This window comes from Misgurnus anguillicaudatus, chromosome 10 (genome assembly GCF_027580225.2).
Source record: "Misgurnus anguillicaudatus chromosome 10, ASM2758022v2, whole genome shotgun sequence".
NCBI classification, from domain to species: domain Eukaryota; kingdom Metazoa; phylum Chordata; class Actinopteri; order Cypriniformes; family Cobitidae; genus Misgurnus; species Misgurnus anguillicaudatus.
This window is the reverse complement of record NC_073346.2, coordinates 35,540,248-35,554,297: the sequence shown is the minus strand read 5'-3', so window position 1 is coordinate 35,554,297 and position 14,050 is coordinate 35,540,248. Positions and strand designations below refer to the sequence as shown.

At 35.5% G+C, this 14,050-nt stretch overlaps 1 protein-coding gene across 3 annotated transcripts in view; it reads left to right on the top strand.

Moving 5' to 3' along the window:
- Window positions 1-14,050, top strand: part of rgl2 (ral guanine nucleotide dissociation stimulator-like 2) — a 40,993-nt gene that overhangs the window by 8,374 nt on the left and 18,569 nt on the right. For 2 of the 3 annotated variants that reach the window (XM_073872504.1, XM_073872503.1), the window contains exons 3-7: window positions 9,890-9,937; window positions 11,280-11,363; window positions 11,443-11,609; window positions 12,472-12,525; window positions 12,606-12,802. In XM_073872504.1, coding sequence (XP_073728605.1) covers window positions 9,890-9,937; window positions 11,280-11,363; window positions 11,443-11,609; window positions 12,472-12,525; window positions 12,606-12,802 — 550 coding nt within the window. Of the gene's footprint in view, window positions 1-8,883; window positions 9,187-9,889; window positions 9,938-11,279; window positions 11,364-11,442; window positions 11,610-12,471; window positions 12,526-12,605; window positions 12,803-14,050 lie in introns of those variants that run through there. The other variant, XM_073872505.1, reaches the window with a different exon arrangement.

Sequence of the window (14,050 nt, the reverse complement as noted above, 5' to 3'; positions counted from 1 at the left end):
CAAGATAGAAAGTTCGAAACATCATGAGGTCATTGTGTCTCCTCCAGAATAAAGCATCACGGCCCACATGCAGTGCTGTGTGTCGGCAGCTCCATTAAACGTAAGATCAAATCTCTCAACAGCACGGATAACATAACTGACTGTTTTCCATTAAACTTCACTGGGGTTGTCAGCGGTGAGCGTGCGGTGGTGGTCACGGTATGACTTTGATTGGCAGGGAAAGAGGAAAAGTTGGTCAATGTTGTATTAGATGAGAATGTAAAAAGAGGAAAGAGAGGGGGAGGAGGGAAGGCGAGAGGCCGTATTCATGGAGAAAAGGATTCAAACAATAGATCTCTGTAAATAGCTCCCTTGTGATGTATTTATGATGCGTTTCAATGAGAACATAGTCACAGTCAGCAGGGACATATCATTGTTTGGTAGCCGTACATGTGCAGTCGAAAATATGCTGCCCATGGTTGGAACAAATATGGAAAAAAACTTGCGTTGGGTTATAATTATACTGTAGGTTGATTTTAATCCAATGTTTGGGTTTGTCTATATTTGACCCAAACATAAAACAACCAAACGTATTTTAGGGCGTACTCATGTTGTACTTGTACCCAACTTTACCCAAACGCGACTGTCGGTCCTCATCACTCCCCCGCTGGTCTGTACCCACAGTACACTTTATGATCTGGCCCAAGAATTAAGTATTTTCATGTGAAAAGGATAATTGCATATTTTAAAAAAAATGCAAAGTTATACGGATGTATTTTAAAGCTAGTGTTACAATTTCCCTCTATCTAAAAACATATGATATTAACTTTTACCCAGCAAAATAGATCCAATTTAAGTGTGTACTTCACTTAATTAAAAATGCATAAATAATAATTAATCAAATTTATTAGAAATAGTAGACATATTATATTTGGTAACACTTTGCATAAGGTTGTATTTGTAACATTAGTTAATGCATTAGCTAAGTAAGGGATTATATACAGCAGCCCAGTCACACAAAATGACGTATAGTCACGTAATTTTTTTATTATTTTTCGTGATACTGTCATGAATTTTCACAATTTTTTGTGATTGTATCACGAATTTCTGTTTATGTGTCATTTTCACACTGTTTTGTCCTATTTTCTTACCATTGTCGCTTTGGTGTAGGGTTAGATTTACATAAAATGGCATCCTTACCCCAACCCAATTCTAACCCTAATGCCAAGCGACAATGTTTTAAAATTTAGAAAATATAAAAAATAATCAGAAAAAATAGTATAAACCAATACTTAAAGTGACATCCTAACCCAAACACCAAATCTAACCCTAAACCGAAGTGAAAATGGTTTGAAAATACGTGATGTGTGATGACACATGAACAGAAATTGGTGATGCAATCGCGAAGGGACGCGGAAGTTCGTGACAGTATTATGAAAAAAAACATTGCGTGACTATTAGGTACATAATTTTGTGAGACTGGGTAGCATATAGCCAGCTGGTTGTTATCGCAAGGGTTGGTATACGGACTACCGGCACATCCGGGAACTTGACTGTAAATTTCGTCACCGCCCCTTTTCGGGGGATATAAAATCAGCGCTTCCATTGGCTTCCATTCAAAATAGTGGAACAAAGCAACGTTTTTACACAGCCGGCAGTCGTAAATAACTTATGAAACCACTCAGATTAAACATGTCGAGTATTTATCTGTCCATCCTGCCTGAGCGCGAGGGATACATTGACACATTTGGTTTGGTCAATGTGGAAACATGTCCCTTTCATTCTCACAGCGTCAAATTTTGTGTAACAACGCCATCCAGTGATTGCTGGAAATATCGCTAAGCCAGTTAGTTGTATGGCTGGACGGAAAAGTGCACTCATTACTCTAAATATAAAGACATAATAAATAAATACGAAGTAACTTTCAAATACGAAGTAAAATCATTCACTTGCTTCCCTGTTGACTCGATGAGGTACGAGTAAATGTCCGGGTAAGACACCTCTGGCCAATAGGGAGCGTTGTTGCACAAATTTGATGCTGGGAGAATGGGGGAGACATGTTTTTGTATTGACCAGGTTGAATGTGTTGATTTATCTTTCGCGCTCTGTGGCCGGCAGGGTGGACAGATGATTGCTCAACATGTTTGATCTGAGTGATTTCATGGGTTGTTTGCGCCTGCCGGCTGTGTGTGAACGTTGCTTTGTTCCGCTGTTTTGAATGGAAGCCAATGGAACGTCTAGTGTAATTTCCCCCAAAAGTGGGCGTGAACCTGTTCAGAGACATTCTATGACGTTGCGCCGGTTGGTATCACACTGAAGGGAGCAGGGCTTATTTCATGATAACAACTGGCTGCCTGTACATGTATTACACGGCTATTTACCTTATAAGTAAGGTAGGGAACATTAAATATTGATTTGAAATATTTTATGAGCTCATTTTTAAAGAATACAGACCTTCATTGGGAAAACCCGTTCAAATATCACAAATATACTATTTGGTTTAATAATTTGTAAATACTGTATAATGTCATATATGTTCAATTCAATTCAATTCAATTCAATTTTATTTATATAGCGCTTTTCACAATTTGGTAATTGTATCAAAGCAGCTTTACATTAATAGAAGCAGTAAAAGCACAGATAATCGACAGATAGCACAACATAATACACGATAGCACAAGCAGCTAAATTTGCTGCGGCTATAAATCAACATTATAAGCGAATGTATTACTAATGTAACATATAGAAGTTAAGCCCAGGAAGGCTGCCTCCCCGGGTTGAAAAACCCCCTAGGAGAAAAAACCCGGATATATATATACATTGAAACGGATAAGGAGATTAAGCGGAGATTAAGTGGTTCTGCCGGTGGTCGTTGGTCAGGCATCAGCTGGGCATCACGTTGAAGAACAGCCAGTAGATGTTATTAAAAGACATATTTATATTTCATTTTTTGTGATATTAAACTGTACCTGTCAAAATTTGCACCATCCGGGTTACCGTGTGTTATTAGTTTTGAGAGGTTGTTATCTGGCAATAACAAACCTGCAAATGTCAGACTGGCCAATCAGAATTAAGGATTCTAATGAGTCGTGTATTAACTAACAATAAACAATAATTGTACAGTACTGTGCAAAAGTCTAATGCTACGTACACACCAAACGCGGCGCATCGCGTTACTCGCTCTACAGTAGATTACTCGCGGGATTTAACTTTGTGTTATGCAAATTTTTCGCTCTAATTTAATATTTTAAACTTGGGCAAAGACGTGTTTGAGGCAAATAGCGCGTGTTTTCGCGGCAAACGCGCCGCCCATATCGCATCATTCGCATCGGCCCACGCAAGGATGCGTCTGATTGCGTCTTTCTGATTTTGTATGTAATATACTCGCGCAAATCATTGAACTCACGTCTGGTGTAAACCCACGGTTAGGCCACCACCACCAGACTTCTTGTTTTAGAAGTTTTAATGTCCATCCATATTTATTTTTCAATCTATTTTATTAAGATACAAACAGAAAACACAGGAAATATGTAAAATAAATAAATAAATAAATAAATAAATTACATTTTCATATGTCTTCTTTAGGCATCGTCTGTTTTTAGTGTGACCGCTCTTGGCAATAAACACATCTTGAGCGTTTTTGAGCAGAATGAAGTAAAAAGACTAATTTATTTAAAATTAGGATTTAATTTTATTTAGGTTTAAGAGATCCTGCAGTTTCCTGCCATTGCTCAAGTGGAGGGGAAGATTACCTTAAAAACCTAACACATCAGTTTACATTTTTATACAGTTTTTAATACTATATACACACTTCCTGTATTTTCTGGATATAAAGAGACTAAGAAACAATTATATATGATCACTATAACATTGCAAAAACAACTAATCTAATTCTGGCATGGTGGCCTAAGACTTTTACACAGTCCTGTATATCATTTATTAATCTTAGTTCGTAATAATTTTAAACATTTACTAGTATTTTTTTAAGATTAAATGTTGTATCTGTTATATTAGTTAATGCACTAACATGCACAATTGTATTTGCATTAACTAACATTAATAAATGCTGAAAAACTATATTGCTCATTATTAGTTCATGTTAGCTAATGCATTACTAATGTTAACAAGTACCATCATATTTTAAAGTGTTACCAGTAATTAATGTTTTATAACTGCACCGCGCTGTCGTCTCTACTAAGGGAAAAAGTAGATAGTAAACACAGACAGGTGAATGTAGCAGTTATTGTCTTCTATAGAAGTTCCCTTTTTGTTTACACTCCCCTGAGACGGTTAACTGCGAATACAGAGACCAAATGCATTTGACTAGATTGAGAGAATGGGGGGGGGGGGGGGGTGGATTGGGGGGTCAGGAAAAGCAATATGGCGTGACAGCATGTCCTGTTTCCTGTGTTTGTCCACACTGCACTTCCTGCTGTGCAGACTGTTTAGCTGAAAGGCAAAAGTCAAAGTTTCCACAAATACTCAAGAGTCAGGGTGAATTTCATAACACCAACAGCTGTCTGTGTGTATGATCTGAATTAAAGGTTCATTCCAGATTTGACTCATGTGAGGTTTGGTAACTGTATTGACATGAAGGAGTTTTGCATTACATCATAACACATGTAAGTGCAAGACTAAGGGGGCGTGCACAGCAAGGCGTTCAATATGTTTTCAGTTGTAGCGCTACACTTTTCGCGAGCGTTACAAATTTTTGTTGTCCCAATCTTTCTGTGTTTTTGAAGCTTTAATTGTGTTTACAACATGTGTTTATGTTTCACGTGTTAAAAAACGCTGTGTTTTTCACACAATTTACTTATCTCTATAGCGCTGTTTTCACTGTCCTCAAAATGGTCTGATGTCTTCTTTGTTCTACGAAGTCCCTCCTTCAGAAATACGTATTGAGTTCTGATTGTGTTGTTTGTTTAGTGTGTTGTGATTCGATAGCAGCTTAGCTTGCCGTTAGCTTAGCTGGCGATTGACGTATTCCTGTGGGCGGAGTTTAGTCAAAAAACTGTTCTAGTGATGTCATTAAGGCAGTTCGCTGTAAACATATCGCCTGCCAGTGAACTTTGAGCTTTATCATTTTACAGGTGTTATTTATGCTATTATAGCAATATTACACACTAACTAGGGTTTAAAAAATGGGATCAGAAAGAATGTGACCTTTAAACTTCAGCTTGTCAATGTCACTTCTAACTTGGCCGTCCAATCACAGTGGAGTATGGGCAGGACAAATATCACAACAACCAACCGGCGCATCGTTCAACGACTGATAAACAAATCAGAAGTATCATAACAACCAAAACGTTCAGCTGAAAAAACCTGGCCGACGCCTACGTCGTTTAAAAGTTTTGGTGTACACGTCCCTAAGGCTGTATTATTATTGCTGTCCATCACTCTGAAAAAAAGGTACAAAAGCTGTCACTGGGGCGGTGGCCTTACAAAAAAGGTAAATTTTGTTATTAAATATATATCGGTACTTAAATGAAAATATTAGGTACCCAGTGTACCATCCCGGTGACAGCTTTTGTATATTATTGTTTATATTTTAGTGGTAGTATAGTATATATTCTATAAATGCCCACACTTTAATAAAGCTGGGTTGTTTCAACTCATGGTTGAGTAAATATGGACAAACCCAACTGTTGGTTAAACTGACCATTGGGTCAAATGTCCGTATTTGACCCAACCATCAGTTGACTTTAAACCCAACAGTTGAAACAACCCAGCATTTTTTAAAGTGTAAATATAACATTTTGGCATGTACAGTAAGTTAGGCTGACAGATAGGAGTGATATCTCAAACTCTGTGGCTTAGCACCCTGCTGAAAAAAACAATAAAACCATTACAGAAAATTCTAATGGTTTCCATTAAAATACCAATAGGAACCATTAGCTTTTACCATTAAAACCACTACACTGTAGTGTGTTTTGGGCCATATATTCCATTAGAACCAATACATAGAACCAATAGAACCAATACATACCATTAACAAAAACCAATACACTGTAGTGTGTTTGGGCCATATTCCATTAGAACCAATAAAATTCCCAAAAAAACCAATGAAACCATTAGTATTTTCTGTAATGGTTTTATAGCTTTTTTCAGCAGGCCAGCAACCCAGAACATCTTATAGGGATTGTATAGCATATGTGCTAACAACTAGTCAGAACTCTATTGATATGCATATCAATGCCATAGCAACCACCAAAAACACCCTAGCAACTGCATTGCAATGACCGGGCGACTGCCCTAGAAAGTTGTGCCAGGTAAGCAGGACTCAGATTTACAAAATCAATAAACGTGAAGTGGAGAATGAATCCAAGAATTTACACGCAATACAAATCTGATACTAAGGATGAACCTGATGAGGTTTGTGTAGACCCAGTTTCAATTCTGCTTAGGCTACTATAATTGTTTCTGGTTTACCTGCGGCTCGTACAGTCGGCTATTTTTACTTTCTGAAATGTGGAACTCAGCTGTTCCATTTAAAACTATAAGAATGCAAACAGGTTCCTTCAGCAGGTTCATTCACATCACACGCTATACATACAAGATCAAGTAACCACAGCCCAAACACCTGTACTGCCCATCCCTATCTGTGTGTCAATATGTGCTCGAATATCCCTGTCAGATAAACAGGTGGTGGCTGTAGTCGTACAGTATAGCTGATATAGGCAACTGACTTTTTAAGAATATTTTGTATAATAAACCGTAAAATTACAGTGCGTCTGTGTTGCATGGAAATAAGGAGGAGATTTGAATGGAAGGTCGATGTTGTTGAAATTCAAAGTCAATACAAACATGTCTATTTGTTTACTATAGGGCTTTATTCAGTTTTTCATACCAAACAGGTTTGTCAGCCGCACAAATATGAGTGAATGAATGACGTGTGCGGATCAAATTTTACCCCCACATCTAAGAAATCAAAAATAGGAACTTTCATTTTGCATAAAGGCAACACAGTCTATTTTTAGGACTATTGTGATTTTCGCACAATGACGTGTCTTGCATGACAGTTAAGGACATTTCCAAAAAAACAATTCCTATCAATCTCATGTTCATAATGATGCCCCTTCATTAGTTTATTACTGCAATACAACAATTTTGTATACTGTTTTACTAAACTACTTTATACTATTTTACAGTAAAACAACTTTCTATTGAAATAAGAAGAAATTAAGTTTAATTAACAAACAATATCCAAAAAGCATAAACAAGGAAACAATTACCTTAATTCCCCTGCAGCCTTTAAAAAAAGTTGTTCGCCAGTATTTTTTGTGATTTTTACAAAAGTTTTACAAAATGCTTTCCAGGAAAAAAAATTCTATAAATATATAAACATACAATATATCAAATGAAAGAACAGGCCCTCTGCTTTCAAACAAACAAACAAACAAACAACAAACAAAACAGAAAAAAAAAACGTTTCATCCTATCTTCAGTTGTTCTCTTTTTATAACCTCTTAAATATCGGTAGGTTCTTTAAAAATACAACATTTGAGCAAAAATCTGAAATAATTGGATTTTTGTTATGGAGATCAGATTCAGAACGATTATCAAAACATACTCAGAGTTTCAGTTTTTGCTGCAGTTTTTTATAAATTGGGTAGGAGCACCATCTAGTGGATAATAGCACAATTACAGATTACCGTAGAAAACTTATCAGGAAAGCTCATTGGCACGGAAATGTTTAATTGATGAGATAATAATAAATAGTCTTAAAAAAAGTCTAAAAAATAAACTTAATTTTCTTCAAACAAAATGTAAAATTGTTAAAAGTTAAATAGTCTCAAAAATTATATTTTTAAATGTAAAATTGTCAAAAAAAAAGGTAAATAGTCTCAAAAATAAACTACATTTTTTTTAAACAAAATATAAAATTGTCAGAAAAGTTAAATGGTCTCAAAAATAAACATAATTTTCTTTAAACAAAATGTAAAATTGTTAAAAGTTAAATAGTCTCAAAATAAACTTTTTTTTAAATGTAAAATTGTCAAAAGAAGGTAAATAGTCTCAAAAATAAACTTATTTTTTTTAAACAAAATGTAAAATTGTCAAAAAAGTTAAATAGTCTAAAAAATAAACACAATTTTCTTTAAACAAAATGTAAAATTGTTAAAAAATAAAGGGTCTCAAAATAAACTTTTTTTAAATGTAAAATTGTCAAAAAAAAGATAAATAATCTCAAAAATAAACTTCATTTTTTTAACAAAATGTAAAATTGTTAAAAAAAGTTAAATAGTCTCAAAAATAAAGCTTAATTATCTGTAAACAAAATGTAAAATTGTTAAAAAAGTTAAAAAGTCTTACAAATAATTTTTTTTATTATTTAAATTGTTAAAAAAGTTAAATAGTCTAAAAAAATAAACTTAATTTTTTAAACAAAATGTCAAATTGTTACAAAACTTAAATAGTCTCAAAAATAAAGCTTACTTTTCTTTAAACTAAATGTAAAATTGTAAAACAAATAAGTTAAATAGAGTTAAAAAATCAAGCTTAATTTTCTTTAAACAAAATGTAAAATTGTTAAAAAAAGTTAAATAGTCTAAAAAATAACCTTTTTTATTAAATTGTTAAAAAGTTAAATAGTCTAAAAAATAAACATACCTTTCTTTAAGCAAAATGTAAAATTGTTAAAAAAAGATAAATAGTCTCAAAAATAAACATAATTTTCTTTAAACAAAATGTAAAATTGTTAAAAAGTTAAATAGTCTCAAAAATAAACATAATTTTTTTTCTTTAAACATAAATTTCTAAACAAAATGTCATTTCATATATTTGTTTTGATTTTGGGGTAACAGGTGCACTTCTTCATAAACAGGTGAGTGATTGAGAAAGAGAGAGAGAGAGAGAGAGAGACTAGTGTGTATGTGTCTGCAATAGGAGTGTCATTGTGAAATGTGTGTGTGTAATAAGAGTGTCCTTGTGACGTGTTTGTGTGTGTGTGTAGAGGGGGTTGTCCTTGCGAGAAGCTCAGGTGTGTTTACACGGCTCTGTAACAGAGCAAGATTTAAACAGGGACGATACAGACAGAAAGAAAAGCTCACTGAATGACATTACCAGCCTTTTGAAAGCTGCAAATAAAGAGCAGATTTCACAGAACAGATGAAAAGGCCCGAAGGAGACGTTGGTTTTCTCCAGCAAACTGTGAGGATTTCCAGGAAGTTAGCAAACCTCTGCCTGCCTGGACTCGTTGAGTTGAAGGTAGCATTATGATCTGCGTTGTTCTCACACTTTAAGATTTTATTTCCTGGTAGGAAACTGTAAGGTTTGAATGTTTGGTTTCATTAAGGCTTATGGATTTATGGTTTTGTTGACCTTGCTCAAGCAAAATCAAAAAATACCTGTAATTTGGACATAGATCTTAGTAGGCGATCAAACATTGTGCGTCAGACTTTAGCGGAAACCATGTTGAAATTTAAGATGCTTAGTAATAATCATGTCACTGTTTTGTCATTCAGATAGCACATCTAGCATGTTTACTTGAGCACTAGTTGCATTATTGGGTTAAAGACTTCAATTTAAGAGCTGTAAGTGTTCATTGTGTTCATTGCTAACTATGAAGCCTTGTTGGGTTTAAGGGTTTCAATGTCAAGCCCAACACAACTGTTCTTGTGTTTGTATACTTCCCTGTAAGTTCAGACATTGTTGTGGCATGACAGAAAGCATTTCTTGTGTGCATGTAGACTAATATCTTCTGTGGTTAATGATCTGATCACAGAGATTAAATGCATTCATACAACCTCAGGGTAAATTACAATGTAGAGCATTGCATTAGCAGCACAAAAGTTCATGGGTTTGATCCCCGGGAACACACATATTGATACAACGCATAGCTTAAATGCACTGCAAGTCGCTTTGGATGAAAGATGCATATATGTAAATGATATTTTGTCTGTTCTGATAGGGGGAGCCGTCGCCGATGAAGACAACCTGGTACTGTCCACTTGACCTGGTAAGGACCGCCTCATGCACAAAACCAGCAGATCTAATCTGATTGCTTAACACAGATTCCACCCAATTGATTTGGATAAACCCATCAGGGCTGGATTTCCCGATAACGATTGAACTTAGCACTTAAGAGTGCTTTCTACGAGCTACTTAACGAACATTCGTTGTTCATGTACGTGCGTTTCCCAAAGATGCACGTATAACAATCGCTCGCAGCTGGGTTTTAAGTGCTACTTACGAGTCGCTATCTGTGCTGAAATGTCACCAGCAGAATGAATCAAATTTGTAGCACAAGCTTGTTTAGGCTAATGATCTTCAGCTGATGTGTAGTAATATTTTTATAATATTTTTCATTATTGTTCAATGGGTTTTTAAATGTTTTAAAAATTGTTCATAATGAAATTTTATTTTCTGTATTTATTTAGGACTCGTCCCACTGCGAAATGTCTTGTGCATTTTATATTATAGTTTAGATTATTATTATTTGCTGTTGTTCATTATCTATGTTTATTTATTATTATGAATTATTGCATTGTACCGTAAATATTTATTTTCTTTTCTTTAATCAGATGCCATACCCTTCAAAAAATTTTTTTTTTACTGTAGCCAGATGAATTATAGCAGAAATTGGTAGGAACAATTATCAATTTGCTAGTACCAACTTTTACCAAAATTGTACTAAATACGCTTTCATTCTTTGTTAATTTATGTTTAGTCATTTAAATTTTATTTTTCATTTGAATTTTAAATTATATTAAAGTAATTTAAACAAATAAGCAAAGAAAACCCCAATAACTGAAGAGTTTCGTTGCAAAACGAGATAACCACTGTTTTTTTCATTGTTCAGAAATCTCGTTTTTTGGTTGTGCATTCCAATTAATTTCAATGCAACTGCAGTTGGTTTGTTTTGATTTAAACCTTCATAACTTAAAAAAAAAACAGCTAAGTAGCACCCTAAAACAAACTAATAACATGATAACATAATAATAAACATGTTTTGTCAAAAATGAAAAAAAATGGATTTATCTAGTTTTGCAACGAAACTCTTCAAATATAGCCTACATTTAAAACATTACATTATCGTCATTGCAGGAGTGTAATTTGCTGGTTGTCCTGCAGGTGACCTTGTAACTCTGTTGTCTTACGATGCACTTATGAATTAACAATTACTCCAGACCACTCGTAGATCTACGATGATTTTTAAGTGCTACTTAAGCTACGAAGCTTTTGAGAAACGGCCCGTAATTCTAAGATGATTCGTATGATCGTTTTTACGATCTACTTAGCCTTACGATGCTTTTGGGAAACCCGGCCCAGCTTTTTACTTTTCTGTCTCTGTTGTACAGTCTTCTGTGTCCGAACTGGAGGAAGATGGTGTTATCTACACAGTGTTGGTAAAGCCACATCATGGGACGCCCAGCAGCCTGCAGGTAAAACCTATCAATCTTAAAAAAAATCTGGCTGCTCAACGCTCTGAAATTTCTAACATTTTCGTACCTCTCCTTCCAGTACAAAGCATCTCGCTCGCAGCACATTAAAGCAGGGACAGAGGAGAAGCTGGTCCTCCATCTTCTTCACTCCTTCTCCATGGGCGACTCCTCCTTCATCTCCATCTTCCTCTCCACCTATCGCACCTTCACCTCCACTCAGAGAGTGTTGGAGATCCTGACTGTCAGGTCAACAATCTCAAACTTATCGTGGAGAAACAGAATAGATAACAGTCATACGATTTTATTTCAGCATTTTGCGGTCGAATAACTGTATACAGTAATTGACTTTTGCTACAGGCAGCTTGTTTCCAAGAACTAGTTTCATGTCTCTTGCATCACCCGGGGTTAAATTTAAATATTGCCTCACTATATTTAGTCAGAAATACTGTGCTAGACATGACTTGCTAACAAGCTAAATCTACTGGCAACAATGAACTGTATGTATAGTTAAAGCTGCAAAGGGTAACTTTGGCCTTTCTATCGCCATCTCTATACTAATTTGTATTCATTTGTACGATCATTTTACTATGTTCTTACCTCAACCTAGATGAATTAACACATCCCTATCTTTATTTCAATGCATGCACTTTTAATCTTTGTACAGCGCTTTGTGAATGTGTTAGCATTTAGCGTAGCCCAATTCATTCATATGGCTCCAAACAAAAGTTTTATTTTGTGCCATTATACTTACTCGTGTTACTAACAGTCTTTAAATAGAGAAAACATGGAAGTGTTTGGTGTCTTCTAAATTCATCCCTGTTTGGATCCATAGGAATGAATGGGGCTAAGCTAAATGCTAACACATTCACGACGTGCTGTGCAAAGATGAAGTGCATGCATTGAAAAAAGATAGGGATGTATTAATGCGTCTAAGTTGAGGTAAGAACATAATAAAATATAGAAAAAACGGTGGTGTTTTCCTTAAAATATGACCATCTATGTTTTGTATGATACGCAAGAATTCATACAAATTAGCCAACTGGTGAAATATGTTTGAATTCCCTTGAGATCAGGGTATTCATGATCTCTTTCGATTTGTATTTTCTAGATTGGAAAATGCTCCAGGGGAAAGTAAAAGTAGCACCCGTCAGCAGTTCAACAAGTATGTTTTAACAGTTTTCTCATTCAAATCAGTATAGTAGTAAAGTTGGAGTGTTTATATGGACTCTTGACTGTGTTCAGGGCCGTGTGTACAGTGTTCAGTACATGGTTGAGTGATTATCCTGAGGATTTCCGTTCTTTGAGCGATCCCTCCCCTCTTCTGCGTTTGGCCCCCCTTCTTCCAACAGACCCCTCGGGGGCCGAAATCAAAGACAGACTGCTGAAGATAGCCGAGGAGCTGAGCGAGAAAGCCCTGCTGTCTGGATCTGTATCAGATCAGGATATTTCTGCGTGTTTGTCCTCGAAAAAAGACGAATTTAGCTGTTGTTCTATATTTGCATCAATACAGTGCTGTTTGTAGCACATTGTTTCTCAAACTTTTTCTGCCATTCCCCACTTTGGAGGTAGGGAAGGGTTCCAACCCCCGCCTGTCCTAATCACCCCAACAAAATTGTAATCAGCTAGGTTTTAAGTTACCGCGTGACATTTTCTTACAGTGTGATTTATTTAAGATTTAAGCTAGGTTTATGTTTAAATGTGCCGTTTTGAGTGTATGGTCAATAAATAATTGAATTAATAGATTTTCTCCCATTTGTCACGCCCCACTTGTAATGTTCCTATTCCCCACCAGTAGGGCCCGCCCCACACTTTGAGAAACACTGTTGTAGCATCACACGCAATAAACCACCACCTATGATAAAACAAAATAGGCACATAGTGATTTTACCTGTGGCTTAATGTCAAGAATGGGGTTAAATAAAGTTACAGCAATAAGGAAAAACTATTTAAAGGTGGGGTGCATGGTCTCTGAAAGCCAATGTTAATATTTGAAATTACCTAAACAAACACGCCCCTAGCCCTAAAGAATCTGGACCTCCTTTTGATAGACCGACCCCACACATACGCAACCCAGGCAACGATGTCGGTTAGTGGACACGCCCCTTAATGCTGATTGGCCACAAGTATGCTGGTACTCGGCCCGACTCCCTTTTCCAAAGTGTTTTTCAAAAATCATGCACCCCGCCTTTAAATGCTAATTTTTCCACTGCTGTAAAAGTTGGCTGGCTCAAATGTCAATGGTCAGATGAAAAAATACTGTAAAATTTAACAGTACAGTATTTACTAAAGTAGAATTCTTAGAAACTAGTGTTTTTGAACCTTAAATATTAAAGTATATTACTGTATTTACAACTATTGCTCAAATTATTATAGTTAAAGGAATAGTTTGGCCAAAAATGAAAATTACCCATGATTTACTCATCCGAGTTACATACTGTATGTCCATCCGTTTTCACACAGTATGAACACATATTCAGATATTTTTGAAAATGTCCTAGCTCTTCCAATTTGTATAACAAATGAATATAGGGTCCAGCTACTTCAAGTCCAAATAATGTGCACCCATCCTTCACAAAAGTTATCCACACAGCTCCAGGGGAACAATGAAGGCCTTCTGAGGGTAATTGATGCGATTTTGTAAGAGAAATATCCATATTTTCTACTTTTCGTAGAGACGTATGACCAAT